Here is a 23,633-nt window from a genome sequence, read left to right as displayed (position 1 = left end):
TTGGCCCAACCAGCTCCTATGAGCACATACTTGCTGCAGAAATGTTGCATCAGGGCTGCTAGCCAGCTTTGGCTTGTTCTTTCGCTGCCATCATCTCACATGAGGGCTCATCAAGGCTGGACAGGCCCTACTGGAGCTGGGGCTACGTGAGCTGTGTGGCTGCTGGAGATTCACCGGTGCAGAAGTGCTCAAGACCAGTGGGAGCCATGGCGCATGTGGGGGTCCCATCCTAGAGCCCATTCACTTCAGCAAGCTGAGACCACCATGCTCAATGTCCAGGGTAAAACCAGGGGGAAAAATGCCTGCAAGGCCTCAAGTTTAGAGAGGGAATGGAGGTTGTAAGTGCAGGCTTTAATGCTGCTTAGCTGATGTGTACCCACACAGATGTGCGCATCCACATGTATTGCAATGGAAGTTTAGGAAATCAATACCCTGCAGAGCAATAGTAAAGGTTATTCATCATCAAACTAAGACTAAGAGATCACGAATATTTACTAATTATATTCTGGAAAGAAGCAAAATGACCGTTGTCTTGTAAAAGACTTCGTAATATTCTCCTACACCTGTTTCTTTCTGCTCAGCCAGAGTTGCACATGCTGTTCCCTGCGAGTCTGCAGCCAGCCAGTGAAATCCTCACCGAAGGTCTTTACACAGGTACATGAATGCAAGAGAGCTTTCCAGTGTTAGGAAGTATGTATTTATACCCATGCAAATGTTTATGGAGACTTATTGTTAAGTTGTACAACACAGTAACAAGTTTCTCCTAACAAGGTCCGTTTCATTCTGTGCTTGTCTAAGATGCACTTCTCTCCCTCTCCATCTTCTCTTCCTCCTCAGTTAGGTTTATCTTGATGGATTGGAGACAGAAGGTGCTTGCTGATGCGGTTTCTACCTGTTGGTCTGCAGAGAGCAGCTTTTGCCTTTTGTTTTGGTTCCTCAAGGAGTCTCTCATCAGATGGTTTGCTCTCTTAGCCTCTGCACATTCCTAGAATGAGAATGATCTCAAGTAATTCAAATGCAGAGTAAATCCAGTTGTTTGGTGCTAGAATGGAGATACCCAGAGAAGACTTGGTTTAAATGAAAGGTAATGAAAACAGCGAGCACTTTTTATGCAAGGATTGTGTGTGGAGGAGATTTGGAGAATTTGTAGGTACGTTTTGGACGGTTGTCAATTGAAGAGTTGGATGTTTGCAGGTTAGGTGTGGGGTAGAGGGTGAAGCTGACTTTGCCTGGGTGGTGCAACTGAATGGCGTGGAAAGCTGATGCAAAACAGGCTTCTGCAAGTGACCCTAAATCTCAAGATCAAGCTGGCTGCTCCAGACATCTCCTGCAGCCTGTCAGGCCTGGGGGTGGGTCGTACAGAGCTGCACTATTACCAGAGCCCACTGGAGTGACTCACTGCATCAAGACTTCCCCGATCCCCGGAACAAAGGGTCCCCATCCGGCCCCTCTCCCCAGTGGTACTTGCACAGAGTCCCACTGTGGCCCCCAGCCTTCACTGCACCCCGCCAGAGCCTCACCTGGAGCTGAGCTGGGCTGCAGGCAGCCTGAGGGGGTCTGAATAAATCCCACCAGCCTCCTCCTCCTCTTGCTTCCTCTCAACCCCTCAGGGTCCGTCTCCTAGCAGCCTCCCCACCCCACGGTGGCCTCTGGATCTGTTATCTCTGTTGGGAAGCAGAAGAGGTTTCCTGGATGTGTTTCCTGGTGTTCCCGGGTCTGCTGGGATAATAGGGCTGCTGGTGGTTCCTAACGACAGGTAGAGCCACCCCTCTGGTAGGTGTCGCCAGCTGAGCTGCTATAAAAGAGAGATAGAGAGAGGATATGTGCTGTCTGTGGGAAGCTGTGCCCTCTCCTGGCTTGCTGAGCTGGACAGGCTGTTTGGCGTGGACTGATTTTCTCATACAACTCCAGCTTGGGCAGGCAATCTTCACTATTCTAGTTGAAAAGTACTTCTGCTGGCAGTGAGTGCCATGAGCTCAGCTCACCTAAACAGCAGACCTGCAAGCCACTTCAGAGCCTCAGAGGAGCATGAACTAGAGGCAGTGGGGAAGAAAGCATGGGACAATCCTGTTTATAATGGCTCTCCCTCCACCTCCTTGAAGATTCAAGCCATCTACAACCCCAAGTCCATGCTGGAGAATCCCTATGAAAACTTTGAAGAGGTGAGGGCTCCACAGTACTACCAGGAAGAGCAGAGCAAAGCTGTGGATGGGAAAACAAGTCCTTTCCTCAAGTGCTGCTTCTACATCTTCAGAGGCATCCGAGGTAAAGTTATGACACCTTACTAGAAAGGACCAACTAGCCCTTGGGGAGAGTGATGGTGTAGTGAGGGGTGGGGTAAGTGCGGGGATGCAGAACCCTATAGTATCCGTGTAGCCCGGGAGCCTGCTTAACATGGACTAGCGTTACTCTGGAGATCATCTTTGGCTGACTTGGAGAGAGCATCCTCATTCCCTGTGCTTTGCTGCAGCTCCAGGTCTGTCCTGTTATCTTTTCTATAAGGTAGGAGGTACAGACAGACTTAGTGGTGTGCTCTGGGTCATGCAGTGAATCTGCTGGCAGAGGTTTGGACTTAGCTTAATTGTCCTGAATCCATAGGAGCCATCACTTTGGTGATGAGACTATTCTGCCTTTGTGTGCATTTTCTAGATTGAGTGGTATTGGGCCGCATGTTACAGTGACTTATGAATATCCACCAAAGAAAATCTAGTAGTGTCGGGACTGAAAAGCAGAGGATAACAGGAATGTATCAAGCAAATTTTTGCTTAAGACAGCTGAAAATAAGAGGTGCTAGTTTCTGATCTAAAAGACAAAGGGGAATCAAATATTTTACAGGTTTATTCAGAGTCAATCAAAAACCTGGGAGCAAGTTAGGTCTCCTGTAAGGATACAGCCCTGGGCAGGAATGTCTGTTGAACAGTTTCTTATAGAAAGCATAAAGTCCTAATACTGTAAAAACAGGGAAGACAAAGCAAGAAACTGTATTTCTTGTGGAAATCATTATTTTCTTGCCTATGTGTCTTTTCTTTGTGACTTGGAAGGCAAGAACCTTTCTCAGAGCTGTACCCTCTAACAGCATGTGTGGGTGAATAACAGTTTAGCCTCGTCCCGAAGTGCACAGCACCTCCAAGATCAATTATTTCTTACTTGTCATGACAGTTACAGGCTAACACTACTAATTCACAGGGAAGCCAGAACTGAGGCTTTAGAGGTTTCTCTTGGCCACAGAGCAAATACTGGGTGGGCTTGATGTGTAATTACATCTTGCTCAGAAGCAGTGTATCAGTTATCTGCTTTTTTTTTTTTTTTTCCCCTAATATCCTTTCTTCCAGGAATTGTTTGAGGCTTAAAAAGGAAAAATGAATCCATACTTTAACATTAAAATTTCATTTGTGAGACGCCAGGTTTGGAATTGGAGCATGCAAATGAAAATACCTGTCAGGACACTACAGCATTTCCTTCAGTGACTGTTGCAGCAGTGTGTCCTGCCACCAAGGGTGGCAAACAGGGTTGTAGGACAGACCAGAGCTGGGGAAATGAGATCCAAAGGCCAGTGCAGCCACAAGGAAGACCCCTATCCACCACACTGAGGTGTGGACTTTTCCCTTAAAGAATTTGCATCGTTCCTTTGCATCTTTACTAGGTGCTCACTATTTTTTATTGTCTCTGCAAGTATTGCTGGTTCTCTCTCTCCCCTTCCATTTAATCACCCTAGTGTCTCACATGGAAAATGGAGGTAGTAAAGATAAGTTGCTTTGCCAAGGACAGTGTTGGTGTGTTTTTGTTTTTGTGGGTTTTTTTTTTTTGTTTGTTTTGGTGTTTGTTTGTGTCTTTTTTTTTTTTTTTTTTTTTTTTGGTCTCTCCTTAAAAAAAGATTCCTTGGGATTATGTGTCCGTAGCTCTTCAGCGGTACTGGTCATAGTCGGCTTGTTGAGTTATTTTCATGTCCTCACCAGCTACTGGGCTAGACTACCAGTGAGCAGCTACCACTGCCGCTGCTCAGGACGATTCCTCTCTAAACTGTGTCCAAGAAACTGTGTCCTCTGGTTCCTGCTGCCTCCTGCCACCACAGCTGTTTGATGGCCAGCCTGCAGACACACTTCGCTGGGTATCTGGATGGCATGGTTTTGGGCAAGTCTCTGAACAAGTTTTCAAGGGTATTTGAGTGTTCCCGTATTTAGGTGCTCCTGAGTACACTTCTATGCCCAAAGCAAAGAAAGGCTGTGCTTCTGTTCCCAACATATGGGTATTAGGGGTTCTCTGATTCATGGAAAATCAAATAAGGTTGTTAAAAGGTTGTGATGTAGTCATATATGGAGATGAATGGGGTCATTTGAAAGTGATCTGAACAGATGGTTGGGTTGTGTCTCCTTGGGTTTTTCCATTGTGGAGATTCCTGTAGACCACATGCTGCTCTCTCCTGCATATGAGTTAATCCACATCTCCTCCAGGCTCTCATTTCTGTTGCTGGTCTGGCATGTCCAGAACAGGCTATAGGTTTGTCTGTCCAGGAGCGAGGGTGGATGCTGTAACAGTCACTATGACAGCTGATGGTGCAAAAGGCTCTCTAAATCTGTTGAGATGCCAAAGAGCTATTGAAAGGACAGGAGTAAATGCGCATGGACCACTATACCTCTTTCGCTTGCTCCAAAGAAAAAAGCGCTTTGTCCTCTGCCAGAGACGACTTCAAATGCGTGGCATTTGATCAGCTTTGATCCTGGCTTGCAGGAAGGTGATTATTAAATACTACTCAGGGTGGGCATCAGGGCTGAGCTCTCTAGAAGCTGCGGAAAGCAGCAAGACTATGGGTATTATTGACATGGCTTCCATCATGAGGCTTTCAAGTAGAAGTTCTTAGGCCTTTCAACTTCAAGAGCATTTCAGAAGTCACAACAGAAAGCCATTAGAAAAAGAACAATTACACTAATGGTATCAGGCGATTCATCAAAATATCAAGGCTCCTTTTAAAGGAAGTGTTTCTCTCTTTTTGATCAACCCTGGTGAAGTTTAATGAGTTGCTTTCACTGTGTGAAGAAATTGAATCACTAGCTGTTGTGATTGGCATAACTGTATTGAAGTCAGCAGAGCTCCATTGATAGACATCCTGAAGACAATTTGGCTCTAAATTTTATGCTAAAAATATTGAGTTGGGTTATTTGATTGAGTCTTATGACATGCAACAAATCCGCAAGAGTTTTTAGGTAAGGAAGGGACAAATATTTTGAGTCTCATGGTTCAATATGCACTAAGAGGACTAATAGTTATAAAGCTAACATCAGGTGCAGTTCTGCTATGGGAGACCTGTCAGAAGATCAGCCGTTAGCACACAAATTACTAAGATGCAACTTTGTGGTTTCAAGAGTACCTATGACAAAGACTGAGTTGCTGTCAAGAGTAAGCTGAAAAACAGGCAGGAAAAGATCAGACCGTATTGAACTCAAACAGAAAACTGCAGAGTGATTTAGCAAAATAAGAAAGCCAGCATGTTTCAGTTTTTGTCAGACCCAAATCTTTCGTTCGCACTGGAATCGTTCTTTTTAGGGGTTATTTAACACATTTTTACAGCTCCTAGTCAAGTTTTGAAATAAAGAGTGGTTTTCCTTTGAAAAGTGACAAAAATCCAACTCCCAACAGTGTTCTTTGGAAATGGGACTTCACCTCCTCACATGACCTTGGAGAATGGCCATCACAACTCTCCCATTTCTTCTGTACACCCAACAGGTCTGTGGGGCACTACGCTGACTGAGAACACTGCTGAAAACAGAGAGCTTTATGTCAAGACCACACTGCGAGAGCTGCTAGTCTATATTGTGTTTTTGGTGGACATCTGTTTATGTAAGTGGCTGTCATATCTGATGGGTGCTTGTCTGTGTCCAGCATGAGAGGAATAATGTGAGGTTTTATTATTAAATTCCTCATTCTGCTGTAGGTGTTGAATTTATTGTATATGCAGTCACTGCAGCAAGCAGGTGTGTCATTAACAGCTGCTGCACACAGAAGTAAAATAACTGACTGTTGCTCTAGACCTAATAGATATTGGCTAGTTTTAAACAGTATTTTCTGATCCACATTATCAGTTCTAGCCATTAACTTCACAGTCCTTTGAGAATCTGCCCAGAGTCTTTTCTTAGTTTCACAGCAAATGTTCAAGACCCAGAGAGCAGCTCTAGAAACTTCTTGGGGCCAAAGACACAGATTTTTTCCCTCTGAGACTGGAGGGGTGGCTGAGGTGATAAAGCACATGGCAGCTCACAGTGTTGTTCTTGGGTGGATTTAATGCGTCCCTGTACTGAATGCTAATGGGCTTTGTGTGGGTACAACAATGGCTGTTTGTTTTTGGGGAAGGTTCATTCATTATCACAAACGAGCACCTGTGGCATGGGACAGTGAAGAGGATTATATTTCAAGGACCCTATGGCAGAAGAGATAGACAGACAATACCAACCTGAGTTACTATCACATTGCCACAGGGAGACAGTGTTTCAGTCACTCTTCCTAAAGAACCAAGACGCACACAGACGTATGTGTGGTCACACACTGACTCATCCAGAAAGGTGGGGTGGGGGAGCAGGTCTTGAATGTCAGCTGCTTTATTTTCATGGCACCCTTTCAAAAGTAGGACATGTTTTTAGTCATCACCATGGAGCAGGTGATCATTCACAGGAAGGAGCACTGGAGAGTTAAACAACATGTTCAGGGAAGTTAAAGCCTACTCCTGTTTGAGTTTTTGTGAGAGATGAGAACTTAACTGGAGCTTTCCACTTGGGAAAATGGGGTGGTCTCTATACCTTTATGGATTCGAATCAGAACTTCAAAATACAGATCATGGACTTTGTTCTGAGAAAGAAAATTTCTTTCACAAATTTTATCTGAGGAAATAAATAGTTATTGAAGCTGTTCAGTTGCATCATCCAATGGTCTTCTCTGGCTTTTAAACTTTTCTAAATCCCTAAAAAGCAGAAAGTAGTATGATTAGAGTTCCCAAGGTTTCTTCTCTTCTGCCTTGCTCAGCTTACCTGCAAAATTATAAGCTACACCAAAAGTGAGTATTTACATATATTTATATCAGGCTCCAATATTCAGGTATAAGGGAGGACCGTCCTCTTGTCTCTTCTCTTAGTGACATATGGAATGACAAGTTCCAATGCCTATTACTACACCAAAGTGATGTCTGAGCTCTTCCTGCAGACCTCTACAGATGGCCGTGTCTCCTTCCAGTCCATTGGCAGTATGGCTGACTTCTGGGTGGTGAGTACAAGTCTGGCCTGGCATGGGGACCCCTGGGAATCTCAGCTAGACTTGGATATTGAGTTCCCTCTGGATGTGCTACCTGGTGCTTTCAGCAAGGGATTTTGCTGCCACAAGCTTTGGCCAGCTACTAGCAATAGTTATGATATCATTTGCATGCAAAATATCCACTGATTTAAAATACAGTTTATCCCTCTGAGCGCTGTGGACAGAATACTGGCTATACTGAGTTCTGTGTATGCCCAGTACAGCCCATTCCACAGAAACTTACCAGAAAGACAGGCAGGACAAAAATAAAATAAATTGCTGTGACATGATGCTCGCTGCACAGATAGGGAGTACTGGCCCAGAGAGAGACCAAGTGACTTACTCCAGGTTTCCTTGTGCTAGAAGTGGCTTTGAATCTCACAGTCCAATGTCTTAATGCTGGTGTCTTATTAATAAGCCTATGTCCCTTTTAATGGGCAGTTGTGGGAAGAGCATTCTTAACCTGCCTGTAATTCATGCCTGAGCTGGTCTGATCTATAAATTCTTATGAAGAAGCTGGATTAAAATTTGCACTGACTTTTATCAAAGAGGATAAAGAGAGGAAAAGATGGCTAGGGTCTAACACATATCTGTCAAAGAACTGGTGAAGGAATGATATGAGCCACAGTAAGTGTTGAGATATTGCAGCCACTTATCTCTGACAGTCAGCAAGAAATTGTTTGTCAGTTAGTTTTGTCTTTCCCCACTATATTTAAAAAGTAAAATGAACTATGGCACTATTATTTTTTTTCCCCACTGCTTCTAGGGCACCAGCACATGCCCTTTTCATAATTCACGCCTCATGCCAGGACAATTCCTTGAGACACGTGCTCACTGAAGTGGAAGAGACAAAGAGGCTTGCAGGGCCCTTGTCTCTTTGCCAACCCAACAAGGTACAGCAACTGTATTGCAGGCCTGTGAGAAGCCAACAATGACCCCACTGTCCAGCATTCCTGCTCCACTCTAGGGCTCCACCAGTCCTGGTCTTCCCCTCCTTAGCATATATCCAACGTAAACTTCTATGACTTTCCGCCTTGGGGAGTAGAGAGGGGTGGGTCAGGTCTTACTATCTCAAGTCCAGACCAAGCAAATTCCTCTGGTCTGTGGGCTATGAAGTTGTTCTCATCTCTCTCCCTTGCAGTATGCACAAGGCCCCCTTCTGGATAATCTTTACTGGACAAAGTGGTACAACAATGAGTCCCTAGCAGCTCACGGCACCCAGTCATACATCTATTATGAGAACTTGCTGCTGGGTGTCCCACGCATACGACAACTGAAGGTGAAGAACAATTCCTGTGTGGTCCATGATGACTTCAAGGAGGAAATCTCAGGCTGCTATGATGTATATTCAGAAGACAAGGAGGAAAAGGTCTCCTTTGGACTCATCAACGGAACAGCGTAAGTACATCTTCTGCTGTTCAGAATTAGAAAAATCTCTGATTTGTTGTTGCCCCACATTAGGCTTTTCTAATTACAATGAAATCTGCTGAGCCACAGGATGCCAGGGTTGAGTTTTTCATAAAAGACTGGAATTCCCCTTGTAGTCAGTGGCAGCAAGTCCTTTTGTATATCAGTAAGGCAAAGCATCACTTTAAGGAAAAGCGCAACAGAATGAATGGCAGAGTGGGACCTGTTGGGAAAGCCATAAAAAATCCAGTGGAGAATTAGGTAGAGATTGTTGTCTGGTTTTAAGAAGGTGATAATAAATAGAGACCTTTGGAACCAGATCTATCAAATGAATGATGCTATCTGCTTCTCCCCTGGATTTCAGGAGCCAGAGAGAAGGAAGTGCACCTCTTTCATCTCAAAAACCTGTTTATCTATAATAATGTGAGGTAGCTGCAGCTTAGTAACTCTTTGCTTGCTGCATGAGTCTTGGTCTGTGAATGAGGAGCTATTGTTCATAAAGAAATATGAGATGCCTAGTGTGTTCTCAGCAGAGGGTTGTGTGCAACATGGTAGAAGGCAATACAGCAGATCTTGGGAGTAACCTCCATGCGAACAAGGCTGTGGCATAGCCAATGAACCTGCAGAATTTTCCCTCCGTAGTATCGCAAGTCATGTTGTGTTACTGCTGGGAAGCACTAGATTAGAAATCTCTCAGTAATGAAGAACTGATGCAGGCTCAGATCTGGAACAGGAATTAAGTGCCAACTCTCTCATTTAAAACTGCTCTGTCCATTGAAGATGTAGTCTAATTTCTCCTGGCTACAAGGTCATATCCAAGCATGGGATGGTGATGTCTTTGCTTATGGCTTGTCTGTTGCAGGTGGAGGTACCATTCTGAGAAGGAGCTGGGTGGCTCATCTCACTGGGGAAGACTAACCAGTTACAGTGGGGGAGGATACTACATAGACCTCAAGCTGACCAGAGAAGAGAGTGCTGAAGCCCTGCAAATCTTGAAGGAGAAGTTGTGGCTGGATCGGGGAACACGAGCTGTCTTCATTGATTTCTCTGTGTATAATGCAAATATCAATCTGTTCTGTGTTCTGAGGTAAGCTGAATCCCACCTAATATTCTTCTTCCTCTTGCTTCTTCTTCAATGCCTATGGTGGGTTGACCTTATCTGGACACCAGGTGCCCACCAAGCCACTCTATCACTCCTCAGCAGGACAGGGGGGAGGAGAAAATAAGATGGAAAAAAACTTGTGGGTCAAGATAAAAGCAGCTTAATGAAGCAAAAGACCACATGTGAAAGCAAGGGAAAACAAAAGATTTATTCTGTACTTTCCATCAGCAGGTGATGTCCAGTCACTTCCTAGGAAGTAGGGCTTCAGTATGTGTAGAGATTGCCCCGGAAGACAAATGACATAATAACGAATGCCCCCTGACCCCTTCTTTTCTCTTAGCTTTTATTGTTGAGCAAATGTCATATGTTATGAAAGATACCATATTCGGTCACTTTGGGTCAGCTGTTCTGGCTATGTCCCCTCCCAGGATCTTGTCCACCCCCAGCCTACTGGTGAGGGAGAATGTTGGACAGACAGCCTTCATGCTGTGCCAGCACTGCTCAGCAGTAGCCAAAACAATGATGTTTTTTCAGCGCCTTCCTAGCTGCCGATACAAAGCATGGCACGATGAGGACTGCCATGTGGAAGATTATTATCTCAGCCAGACCTGATGCAATGCCACAGTTCCTTAAAATGCAAATATTTTAATATGGTCCACCAGGAGGCTAGGACTGGATGGTGTCAGTAGATGCTGTGTAGATTAGTAAGAAGACTTGATCTTCTTGACATAACCAGTCACACTTCTCTTCACTTTTTACCCTTTCCTATCATGGGCAGTGAAGCAGCAGATGTAGGGCTGCATAAACACACAACTCTTCCACTCATGGTTTGTGCACAGCTCATGCTTAGGTTCAATACCTCTCCAAATTATCTAAGAGCCTCCCTTCCCCTGTTTGTAATTATCATTTTTCTTGTCCTCTTCAAGGTTAGTGGTTGAATTTCCAGCCACTGGTGGTGCCATTCCCTCCTGGCAAATCCGGACAGTCAAGCTTATACGATATGTCAGTGTGTGGGACTTCGTCATTGTTGCCTGTGAAATTGTCTTCTGTGTCTTCATCTTCTACTATGTGGTGGAAGAGATTTTGGAGCTACGTATCCACAAACTTCAGTACTTCACCAGCATCTGGAACATCCTGGATGTGGTCGTCATTCTGGTGAGAATCCTTGCACACTTTTTTTGGGTGAGCAACAGCAGAGAGGTAGAAGGGCCAAAACAATTGAAGGAATTGGGAAAATTATCTAGAGATCCTTAGAAATGTCTGAGAGGTTATGAAGTCAGGGCATCATTCTGTGCATTAAGACCTTATTTCCATCCCCCTCCAGTAGACTGCATCTGTGAAGTGTGATACTAAGGAATTCAGTGACTCTTTAATTTCTGCAGAAAGCATAGGCACAGCAGTCACTGCAGACTCTTCCTCTTTGTAGCTCTCCATCATTGCTATTGGGTTTCACATCTTCCGCACCATTGAGGTGAACAGGCTTTTGGGAGAGCTGCTGAAACACCCCAATACCTACGCAGACTTCGAGTTCCTGGCATTCTGGCAGACACAGTACAACAATATGAATGCAGTCAACTTATTCTTTGCCTGGATCAAGGTATGGTAGAGGATATGGGAGATGCAAAGCTTCCCGTCTCAGACCCCTTCCTCTAGATAGCTTTGAGGCTGAGTCTTCCATCCCTCTGAGTGAAGGAGTGTAATAGCTATATAACATAGAAGGATTTTCCTCAAAGTCACGTGCCCTGTTTTGCAATAAATCCAGACAACTTTTCACCCTGCATTCTGAGGCCAGTTATTTGGAAATAAAAGACAGGAAGATGAACTCAGACATTGTGGTTTTAAAGTGGTTTTAAAAAGTGATGGGTACAATGTAACTTGGTCCATCCTGTACTGTTTTGGTATTTTGGATATTTGGTATTTTTGGTATTTTGGTTTTCCGTTCATGATGGCCACCCAACAACTGGCAATTACCCATCTGTTGGGATGGACTTTGCATTTCAACCAAAGTATCTTGTCATGGTGGAAAGCCACACTGTACCTGGGGCTCCTCATTAGCCTCAAGACATTTGTCCTTAAAGCAGTCCCTCTTTGTATTTTCCTTTGACACAGGGAACAAAGTTATACCTTTATGGTCCCACAGGAAGATGGTGGCACACTTAGGACAAATATGCTCAATGCTAAGCCACCATTCCCTTAGCCTGGCTGTCTTCTCAGTGCTTTGACCATAGTGAACCCCTTGTCTTAGTAAGCATGTGCATATATGAGAGAGACCAACCTAGTTGATGGTTTGACCTAACTTTGTCCCTATTCTTTCTTCTAACAGATATTCAAGTATATTAGCTTTAACAAAACCATGACCCAGCTCTCCTCCACACTGGCACGTTGTGCCAAGGACATCCTGGGCTTTGCCATTATGTTCTTCATTGTCTTCTTTGCCTATGCCCAGCTGGGCTACCTTCTTTTTGGGACACAAGTGGAAAACTTCAGTACCTTTGTTAAATGCATGTAAGTGTGTAAGTCAGAACCATGTTTCTATCACTTCATCAAAAGAATTTTAACTACCTTCCAGGTTCACCCTATTGCAAATCTGAACGTCAATCAGACACTTGTTGTATCTCATTGTAATAAAGCCACAATGGTTAATAAGTCTCTGTCAGTCATTCAGCTGTGACGTCATCATGGACAAAAGAATGCAGTGAGAAAACTGAGGGTTACAGACAGATTTCTGGTTGTCTGGTGTTTATCAGTAAGGATGTGAGTAGCTGATCCTATCAGACTCTAAGACTCCTTGCAGCCCTACAATTCAGTGGAAATCCCAGCTTTTTCTTGTGAGCCTTTAGGGAGAAGTTGCAGTTTGCTAGAGCCCAGACAGCTTTCCCTTGATGTGGAGTCGTTAAGCACACCAAGGGTATTCAACATACAGAGTGTTTTAACATCTTTCTGCAGAACAGCATTGTAGCTCAGGTGATAGAAGGTCCAGAGTTCTGAAATTCTCTGGCTTCCAAATACACTTGGTGATCACATTGTTTCAATGTCTGCACAACAGCTGCATGAAAACTTTTATCTTTCCATCAGATAGTGCACACCAATTTGAACAAAGATTTGGAAGGAATACTGTTTGTTCCTACAAGGTTTTCACAGGAAAAAGCAGGAGTAATGCACTTGTCAAGATGATTGCATTAAACACTGAAAAGTCAGAAACTTCATATTTATATTATTTATCATTATATCTGCTTTGATAACACCTCTACTTCATTTCTGAAAGTTGGTAGCCATACAATAATTTTAATACTAATTCAACACGAAGTTTTCTAAAATATGCTGTATAACTCTAAATGAGATTAAGTAGAAATTTTCAAAGCAAAAGAGGTAAAAATAAATTCTTGCTGGAAGGTGACACTTCAATATCACTGAATTGGGACAATTTAAGCCAAAGAAAAGGAAGCAATGCCATATTCCTCTTCTTTAGACCTGGAAAACATTCTCAGCTCCCTAAACAGTCCAAAGGCAAGGAATCTGAAATGGAGCTTTGCATTTCTCAGACAGGATTTTCAGGCTCGGGGCTCTCACAGTCCTTTTCTCTCCACGTGGCTTCCCAGTCTGTGGCTGTCTGTCTTTTTCATTATGATTTTTTTATAATTGGAGGATATTTTTTTGCAAGAGTCATTTCACTGATCAGTTTCCCATGAAGTCCCACAGATAATGTATTAAGATACTTGAGATGGGGGGTGACCAGTGGGTGGATGAACACCCACAGAAGGGGGTGTTGGGAGCTGAGTTAAGATGCCCTCAGACAGCCCTTTGCTCCATGGGCCTGCTCAGGCAGTGTGTGGTGTTAAAGGAGGTACCTGCTACAGCAGCAGTTTTTAGCCTGTGTTCCACAGAGCTCTGGCATCCAGGTCCTGCCATTAAGGGCTCTACAAGAGATAGATAACCGAGATGAGCAAACTTCTCATCAATAGACCTAAACTTACTTCTTTATAGGGGCTATGAGTTGCAAAAGGTTGAAAAGCACTGTCCAGTACTAATATTCTCTTCACAGTCTCATGAAATCTTTTGCCAGAGAAGGCTTCAGTGAGCCAAATGCCTTTATAAGGGAAAATTCAGGGTTTGTTTTGTTTTTGTTTTTAACTCCTGTTCAGACCAAAACACACTTTGGACAACCAGAAATTTGTGTGGAAACCATGTTTTACTTTCTAGTCAGCTCTTGCTCTCACCAGATCAACTCCATTTGCCTCTGAAATACTACGGGTACAGTTAACTCACCAGTCAGACTGAATGATTTAGACCCTGCTCTGGCTTGTGCCTGCAACCATCTGGGTTGCAGTCAGGTTCAGGGTTCACCTCAGGACTGTCTGAGGACAAATATATGTGCCTTTGTGTAACCTTGTGCTCTTCCTCTCCTCCAGCTTCACCCAGTTTCGGATCATTCTCGGTGACTTTGACTACAATTCCATTGACAATGCCAACAGGGTCCTTGGGCCTATTTACTTCGTCACCTATGTGTTCTTTGTTTTCTTTGTGCTCCTGGTAAGCAAGAAAGCTCTCCTTGCCCCTGTATTGACAGCAGTATCTGAGACACCCCTGCTGATAATCCCGAAGCTAGGTGCAGTGCAAATGCTTAGAGAGAAAGGAAGGTTCTGTCACAATAGCTTTGCAGTCCAAATAGATCAAGGTAGACAAAGAGCATGTCATTGTAACTGGGGATCTGATGATCAGAGTGATTAAGGGCCATACCCACATCCTTTAAGGTGAAGACTAAAACTGGCTGGGAATACCAGTAATGTGGCAGCTGAATCCAAGGGGATCGGTTCAGTTGCTCTGTAGCAGGCAGAGAACAAAGCATGGGGGACAGTCTCTGGGAAGCCAGAGGGATGCTCCTAATGATCTTGGAGGAGAGACTACCAAAGATGGTATTTGAGCTGGGTACAAATGTACCTTTGGCCACTGCTTTAATGGCAAGGACCTCCTCCCCAGTGAGAAAACCCAGTGTGGCTGAAGTGGGCCTTCCCTTTGCCCATTTTAATTTGCTCAAGGGAGACCCCATGTAGAAACAGCTCCTTGTTTAACTGAGCCTTGCACAGCTGTGTCTATATCTTGCTACTTCAACTGCTGGAGCAGGCACAATGCCTCATGCTTGTTCATTTATTTTCTTCCCCTTTTTCTAGAACATGTTTCTGGCCATCATCAATGACACCTATTCAGAAGTCAAGGAGGAACTTTCAAGCCAGAAGGATGAGCTGCAGCTCTCTGACATCTTGAAGCAGGTGATGAATACTGAAAGCTGTGCTACTTTCTAGATAAATCCTGAAGCATTCTCTGGAAGTCTCCAACCTATGTGGAATTTACTAGAGAAAAACAGTGGTTGCCAACTCCAGATTCACCACCTTGGTGCATGTAGGAGTCACAGTTCCTTTCTGAAATAAATCAAGCTCCTAAATCCCTTTGCAATAGGAAGATGAGAAAGCAGAGGTTGTGGAAATCCTGTTACTTGAGCATGTTGGTAGTGTTTCTGAGAGACTTTTCTTCCCAACACTGTCTCTAGACAAAGCTCTTCCAGTCCTTGATAGAATGTACTTGGATCAATAAAATGGCAGGTCCTGTTTTGCTAAGCTAAGCATATTACATTGCTCCTGCAGATCTAGTGGACTACATCTGGATTTCCCATGGGTAAATTCCAGAAAAGATCCTGGAAATTCACAGTTCCGTGCTGTGGGATGCGAAGAATGATATTTGTCACTTTTAAGGCATGATCCTAGTTTAGAAATGGGGCTCATTCAGCAGTGTTGTATTCTTGCTTTTAGAAAGCTTAAAATCTCGTGTTACTTAGCATCTGCTCACCCAGACTGCATTGTCCACTCTGCCCTGTTTTTCACTGTTCTGCCTGCATGATTCCATGTTTGTTTGCACCTTTGGTAACAGAGCTACAACCGGACACTCATGAGGCTGAAGCTGAAGAAGGAGCGGATTTCTGATGTGCAGAAAGCACTGCAGAATGGAACAAAAGAACTGGACTTTGAAGACTTCAAGAACAGCTTGAAGGAGTGAGTCAGCTTGAGGGATGCCTGCCCATCCTTTCTCTTGGTCATACAGTTAGCTTAAATACTCTGGTTTTCAAGGCTGGGAGAGCAGTTAGCTCAGATCTGGGCAATGTAAGATTCAAAAAAAACCCAGTTATTATCTTTCCTGACATGTTTAATCTCTTGTTCTAAATGGGTTTGTGTTGCTGTCTCTCCCATTTGGGATGTTTAGGTTTGTCACTGGCAGGAGGAAACTATACACTGATTTCAAAAGGTCTGCTCCCTTCACTGTTAGAACCTAGCAGTGTAACTCAGTGCCTTGAGCTTTCTCTTTCTGTTCTTTTGCAGACTGGGCCATGCAGACCATGAGATCACAGCAGCCTTTTCCAGGTTCGACAGAGATGGCAACCACATCCTTGATGAAGAGGAGCAACAGGAGATGAAGCATGACCTAGAGGCAAAAAGGGTAAAAACAAAAATGCAGGAGATGAGGGGCAATGAAAGAAACCCTCTGTTTGGTAGAGATCACTCCAAAGTGGCCTTCTGGAATCTTTGGGTTTGTGGTATAAACTAAGCAGACAACTCAAACAACTCAAATACAGCTCCAACTCTGCCTGGACAGCAGCTGAGTGTATCACTGCCTGTGAAGCTCTGTGTTATTCACAGCAAAGCTGACGCAGAGTTAGTATTCAGCTTTGCAGGAGTTTCTTTCTCTGTCTTCTAGGTTGCTTTGAATACAGAGATTGAAAATTTGGGGAAATCCTATGGTGACAACAACCTGGATGAGAATCTGAGCTACGTGGAAGCAAAGAATAACCACATCAATAAGGCCAGCTGGGTCTCCAAAGAAGAGTTCCAAGTGTATGTTTGTGCTGGCAGTAGTTTAATCCCTCTGCAAATGAGGGGTCTGATTCCTTGCTACTTTCTTCCCCGATGTAACTCTTTACACTGATGCTAAGCAGGTTCAGTAAGATCTTGTCCTTTCTTTTATCAGCATGTGTATGGGTCAGCATGTGTAAACGAGCAGGTCAGGAGAGAACTGGGACAGTTCTTGTAATGTAGTTTGCTTGTTCCTGTAAAAGACTGGGTTAAGAAATTCTGCTTTCTGCCTCTTGAATAACCTCTGCAGCTGTCAGCTGGCCACAGGCAATATGCTGTCATGTTTGAAGTCAGAAGGCAGTCCTGATAACTGGGCCAGAGGAAGTTGATACCTTTACAGAAGGTCCTGTGGGAATAAATAAATATCCTTGATTTATGGCCTAGTCAGCCTTCATCCTCCAGGTCTGAGAATAACACCTGGCTGGTTTTTCCACAGGAGGAACATGGGATAAATACAGCACAGAGAATCAGGAGATCCTGATTCTGCTACTGAGAAACACTGAGCAATCCATGTAGGGCCATATGAAAGGAGAGGCAGATGAAATATTTAATAATGAGATTATATAGTGATCCAAACTGGTAGGGATCTCTCCTAAGCAGAACCACTCATTATAGATGAAAACACAGTATAGCAGGGAGTTATGTCTTCATTGGGTATGAATGAGTTCTGCGATGTGAAGCATTCATTCCTGTTTGAGGTCTGGCCCATTGACTGTAAGATTTCAGCTGCAAATCCTGCTGTTGGTAACAAGAAAAATCTTGCAATTTCTCTCCATGTCTTCCTCAGCCTCCTGCAACGTGTGCTGCAGCTGGAACTGTCAATAAACAGCATTGGCTCCAAGATTGATGCAGTGGTAAAAAAGCTAGACATGCTGGAAAGAAACAAGCTGAAGAGGAAGGACCTGTTGGGAAAGCCACTGGATAATGTTAGCAAGGTAGGTAGCCTTCCACCATGCATTTGAACCAGTTTCAGGGTAAGTGACCAGTCCTGCTATGTGAATGGACCTGGTATCATCTTTGCTTTCTCAGTCCCCATTGACATAAAACAGAAAGGGCTGGGCAGGGTCAGCATTTTGTATGATCAAAGCCTCTTCTGTTCAAGCAGAGTGACAAAAAGCTTCTTGCTTTTGTGTCCCCCCGGTTATCCATGGTAACCTTAAACACACCTTCCAGCTCCTTTGAGGCCGTGCTCATTCCTGTGGCAGTGAATGCAATTCACTAGTCCTTAGTTTTTTTGCACCTGCTTATCCTCAGAGGTCAAAAAAGATCATACTGGCCTTCCCAGCAAGAACAGTTCATGATAGTGTTGTGGACTGTGATCTTGATATCTTTCCTGTGGATTAATTATCACACAGAATTACGACTTCTGCCGAAGACTGCCTATTTTCAGCCAACCAGCATATTTGGGGGCTTCAGCTTTAAAGTCAAAGGTAGAAAGCATGTGGGAGCTGTGTCGCTACTTCATATCTTCATGGCTTTCACAATGGTGACCTAGCTGAGTCAGAAAGAAGCCTTTCTTTTCCAGAGTAGTTTTGTGATCTCTTCCCACCTGAAGGAGTAGTTTGGAGGGTCCTAATTCTCATGTGAAAATGCCCAAAAGATTATTTGAGCATTTGCTTGCAGATTTGCTCTCCCTTGGTATTTCTGTATATGTTCTTGTAGAGAACAAAAAGATAACTGTCTAATACTTGAATGTACATTCATCAGTGTATTGCAGCAAATTATATATCAGGTCTTCAACAGACAGGCAGGTTGTTCTAATTTATGGAAGAATGTTGGAAGATATTTAAGTATCATGCACACCTTGCCTCTCTGCTGGAATGTTGCTAGATTTCTTGGTAGCTTGTTAACAGTGCAGGTTGCTCTTTCTTCTGGTTCACAGGAGGAAGAACCCAATCAGGAAGAGCTGCTGCCCCAGAGCCTGGACCAGCTAGGGAAAGAAGCAGCAGAAAGCTGCGGAATGGAACTTGTACGGGGAAACAACCTGAGTGGCAACTCTTCCCAAAATGGGGTCTACCCCATCTTGCCCAGGTCAAGTGTGCCAGCATCTCAGGTGCCCAAGAGCGTTGAGCCACAGTCTGATGTGCGCTTCTAGTGAACAGCCCAGTGCTCCCCGTCTGCCTCCTACCGTACTCTGTCACTGTCTGTTGTTTTCCCACTGTTAGAAAAATCTAGAGAGCTGGATGCAGGTACTACTGTTGCCAGGAACCAGTGATGTGAAAAATCAGTGATGCTCTTTTCCAGTGTTATGATGTGTAATGTCACAAAGCTATAATAGAACTTTGGCCCCCATATCTCTGGAGTAGGTAGAAATTTGGCCTCTGAACAGGCTGACACATAATCTTTTATTTATCCTTTCCCAAAAAGCAGAAACCCCAGATCTCTGTGAAAACTTATGTCCGGAGTGGCACATTGTAACTTGTTCCCAACTCCCACAATTATCTGCAGGACAAAGATGAGGTAATCATGTAAAAAAAAAAAAAAATAGTGAAAGATGGAAAGGAAAAACTTAATTATCTGTGCCTACCTGGTTACCAGCAGTTTTGTTCTGTTGTAGTTTCCAGAATGCTTTGGTAACCCTCTCTGTGCCTTGGATTCAGATGTTGAGAAAAGAGGATGCTAAGACTTTACTCATTTTATGAAAATGAGATAAATGCTAGTTTTTCAATCGCATGCAAAATACTCCTTTTCCAGGCATTTTTCACCTGTCTGAGACTCCTCTTCCTTGTAGTTTGTGCAGACTGCTGCAGCCATAAGGGACCATTGTAGATGTATTTCAAATATCTTAATTGCTGGTGTTCTTACAATAGTTAACCTCAAATAGGCTCTCTAGGCTTAAAGCCAATGGAAATGCAACTTGTTCCAGGCTGCTACTAACAACTCATATTAATACTACACTGTTCAGTGTGCTATAGAGTGCAGTGATAGGCTTAGTGGGGATGTTGTGCAGTGGAATTTTGTATTGCCACCTTTTTGAGATGGTTGTGTCACTCTGTTCTGGGGGAAAGCCTCCCTGGGAATGTCTGAAGGACTGCAGGATCAGCCCTCTCCACAGAGTCCAGGGCTGCCACAGCTACAAAATATCATTGATAAACTGAAGCAGAGGGTCATTCAGCTGTCAGAATCTAGCAGGAGACCTTCTCATCCAGCCTACAGGGAGCTTAGCTTTCAGCCAAGAGCTGTGGATGCAGGAGCTGCAGGGTCTCACAGCTCGCTTTCCATCAGCTACTCCTGCTGCTGGGGATAAGACTTACCTTTGAGACTTTGCCACAGTTCTTGACTCCCAGTTCTACTGAATTCAGAACAGGGCAGGAACTTCTTACCTTCAGCTTTTCCAGCTGAACTCAGAACAGTGATGTTGCTTATTTCCTCCTACTCTAAGCATTGAAGTTATTGTCTTATTCAGAAGAAAATGGCCCATGTCAGGAGAACTTCCTCAAATAGGCCTTTTTTTTTTTCCCCAGAATTTAATTATACAGAAAATCCATACGTGAAGTTCTAATTGAACAAAGGAGCTACATGCTCTCTAATGGACTTGAACAGTGCACTCAGTGGTTAATGAATCAGGTGCTCTGTGTGCTGAAAGTCACAGAGGAAGGTTCTTCCTTAAATTAATTTGTAAGACCATGTTTTAGATCCTGGCTCAATAGCAGACTATGTTTATTGAGGCCTAATTTAAAAACAAAAAATATAGGCTGCTCTTTTGAAGTCTCTGAAGGAGTGCCTGCCTCTTCCAGAGACTCAGAATACTGGGTGAGGTCCTGAGCCTGCATTACTGGATAGATATCAAATACTTGGGATACTGATCTGTGAAGAACTAAGTCTGGCACTACAGGAGAGATCCAAGCAGCAACTGTCTGCTTCAGGGGGTTGATCTTGTGCTGGTAGAGTCAGTGGAAGATATGTTGCTGGCTGAGGCTCAGCTCCTTAACATAGAAACAGCTACTGTGAGGACAACAGGATCCTGAACTTGGGTCCTGCCAAGAAAATGAAGGTGAAAGTGATGACCTGTAAGGCCTGGCTTTATAAAACCTCAGATTTCTCACAGGGAGAGTGTTGCTTGCTTGCTCTGCTCAACGGAAAAGGTGGCACAAGACCTCTCTCTTTGCATTGCCCAGTGTTTCTGTTGCCCTTCTGAGCTCTGCTAAACATCTGCAGGACCAGTCCCACAGATAACTTACCCATGGAGGCAGGGATGCTGTAGCCACGGCAGCACAGCACAGGAACCTGCAGTCACTACACACCAGAAGGCTATCTCCACCCCATTGCTCCTGCCTGCACAGGGACCCTGTGAGTGTCAGGGAAGGCAGGTGAGGCAAGAGGACAACGCTGTGGCAGCTGGACTCATATCCACAGGACAGTCATCATCAGCCTCAAGCAATGTGGGAAGCAGGAGGAGGGAAACAGTTGTGTTTGTGCTGCATGGTTTGTTCAAGCTTGAATCCCAGGAAGCCACCTTTCCGCCGGAAAGGGAGAGCACAGAGCCCCATGGGGCTCTTGCAGCTGGGAGAGAGCTCTGCCCCTCACTCTGCCTGTCCATGGCAACCACAGAAGCTGCAAGCCCAGCTTGCCAGGGCTCCCTGCTTCCTACTGACCAGAACAGTCTGGCAGCCTCCTCTCCTTTGGGCGAGGGGCAGCAGTCAGCCTGCCCTGTGGTGGAGCCCTGAACCAGCTCTGGTTGGGATCAGAGAAGAACCACAGGCTGCTGTGGTCTCCTGAGTGTCATCAACAGCCTGGTCAGTGAGCTCCTTTTCCCCTTTCTGGCAGAAAGACTGCTCCCTTTGCCCCATGTTATGGTTTTGGTGGCGCCAGTGCCGCATAGTGTGAAACAAGTTCTGTCACTGGTATATGACTGTGCCTGCATTAGTGTCTTCTCCTGTACATCTCCATGCAACTGTGTCTTGTCTGTTCCTTGTCATCATGCCGCCATGTATACGATGTGTCCTAGAGTAGGGCAAGGTAATCACTTGTCCCCAGCAATTGCTTGTGTGTGATTGTCAATCATGTGCTCAAGCTGGTTGAGAAACAACATAAATACACTGAATGGTAAGTTCATGCAGCTTCTGTTTTCAGATGTATGTTGTCAGGACTCCTATCAGGAGCTGTTTAGATGACATATGTCTCATGGGGAAAGTAAAGTATTTTTTCCTCTACAACAGGTGCATGGCTATGTTTTTTTCCAATTTATAGAGGATCGCCCTTCAAACTGTCATGTCTGGCTGGGGAACCCCTGTCTTGCAGAAGACAGCTGAGCCTTGAGGTGTTAAAAATCTTCAGGAGGAGGTTTGGAAAAATATAAGGTGCTCTGAAAAGATATCACCACCATGGCTATTTGTGTTGGCAGTCGCAGTGGCCAAGGCCTGAGCCCCACTGTGGTAGGTGCTGTGTGTGCTCTGAAGGAAAGGCTTGCCTTAAGGTGCTTCGGATCCAGCCAAGGGGGAGAAAGTGGTGCCCTGACCATGGTGTCAAAGCACAAGTGAGGAACAGAGAGATTCATTGGTGTGTGCAGGAAGTGGCACAGCAGAGATGTATGAAAGTGGGCTCAGGCATCTGGCAAGGGGCAACCCCAACTGGCCATGGCCATGAGCGTGAAAAGCTCCTGGCAGTACCTCTTCTCCCTTCTCTCCAAAAGTATAATTAATCTGTCCCAACAACGAGCAAGCCTAACCTTTCATGTTTGAAAGGAACACGTAAACCTGCCCCCAAATAGAGCCCAGTTTCTGGAGTTACCTTATCAACCATGTTTAGTTTGCCAGTAGATGTCAGTCGACACCACTCATAACCCTTCATACCTACAGACCCTTCTCTGTTCCATTTTCAAAGGAGGTTGGTAGATCTCACATTTGTTTTACTGAAACCAAGACACAGATAAATTAATTTCTCAGTGGCAAAAGGTCAGAAGCAGAGCCCAGGGTTTCCAAAACTCACTTTATGACACTAGGTCCTCCCACCCAAGTATTCATTGCAAACTTCGCCCATCTCTAGCAGGTTACAGTTTTCTCTCCGACCTTCAAACAGGGTTAGTACAGGTTTTTGTAATTTTTTGTGGTCTTGTGAAAAGTCCTTTATATGTGCTAGTATTAGCCTATAGCTGCTGCTGACCTGTCAGCCTTTAGCACCGGAGGCTTGGCTGGAGACTGCCCTGCCCCTGCCTGTTTTGCCAACACATTAGAGCAGGAGTCACTTATAAAGAAAAGAGCAATGTCAGGGAACAGCTATCAGCATTCATCGTGTTTATCAGTAACTAGGGAAAAGGGAGGGGAGAAATCAGCATCATCTGATGAGGTAGCTGATTACAAACCCAGATGAAGTGATGTGCTGTCCTTTTGCTGGTCACAGAAACCCTAATTCAGGGCCTTCAAACCTGAAAGCAAGGAGCCCAGCACTGGGAGAGCAGTGGAAGTAGGAGGAATTTCAGCGAAGGCCAGGTCCAGCCCCACTCCTGAGCTCAGAGGCCAAGGGATAGATGAAAGAGAACATGCCAGGTTTTGGAGACAGGTGGTGGAATTCAGTGTTTGAGGAACTAAGAAGCCTTGCTCATGGCCCAGTTTCAGAGATGGCACTGCCGGCCTGCTGTGCTATGCACATGCCAGGAGCCCAAGCAGGTGGCAGAAGTGTGACAACCCCTAGGGTACAGTGAGTCAAGGCCAAGCCCAGACCCAGGAATGCTGAAGGAGGAATTTCAGTGCTCAGCTGACAAAACAATGTGAGTGTTCAGTGATGGGTCTTCCAGCCTGAGGTCATGCCAGGCTTTGCTGAAACATGTCACAGCAAGTTACCAAGAGAGGCAGTATGCCCAGCGGTGACAGGATGTGCCAAACCAGCTATGGATGGTGCTGTGCCCTGACGAGTGCTATCCCCAGAAAATACCAGTCATTTCTCTGCTGGCATGCTCGCCTTCAGGTGCCAAAAGGCACAACAGCAGCCTAAGAAATAGCCCATCAGTGCAA

At 44.7% G+C, this 23,633-nt stretch overlaps 1 protein-coding gene across 1 annotated transcript; it reads left to right on the top strand.

Moving 5' to 3' along the window:
* Positions 1 to 1,970: 1,970 nt before the first annotated feature.
* On the top strand, positions 1,971 to 18,778 carry PKD2L1 (polycystin 2 like 1, transient receptor potential cation channel; the record flags this gene model as incomplete). The annotated part of the gene is made up of 15 exons (XM_082053058.1): positions 1,971 to 2,265; positions 5,722 to 5,835; positions 7,121 to 7,248; positions 8,417 to 8,673; positions 9,545 to 9,769; positions 10,711 to 10,939; positions 11,211 to 11,381; positions 12,108 to 12,289; positions 14,194 to 14,314; positions 14,953 to 15,051; positions 15,707 to 15,828; positions 16,153 to 16,270; positions 16,529 to 16,665; positions 17,471 to 17,618; positions 18,566 to 18,778. The coding sequence occupies 15 exons, from the start codon at positions 1,971 to 1,973 to the stop codon at positions 18,776 to 18,778; spliced, it is 2,559 nt and encodes an 852-aa protein (XP_081909184.1).
* Between the last annotated feature and the right edge of the window lie 4,855 nt (positions 18,779 to 23,633).

Source organism: Streptopelia decaocto (assembly GCF_964273445.1).
Source record: "Streptopelia decaocto genome assembly, chromosome: 5".
Classification (NCBI taxonomy): Eukaryota; Metazoa; Chordata; class Aves; order Columbiformes; family Columbidae; genus Streptopelia; species Streptopelia decaocto.
This window is presented reverse-complemented; position numbering and strand designations above follow the sequence as displayed.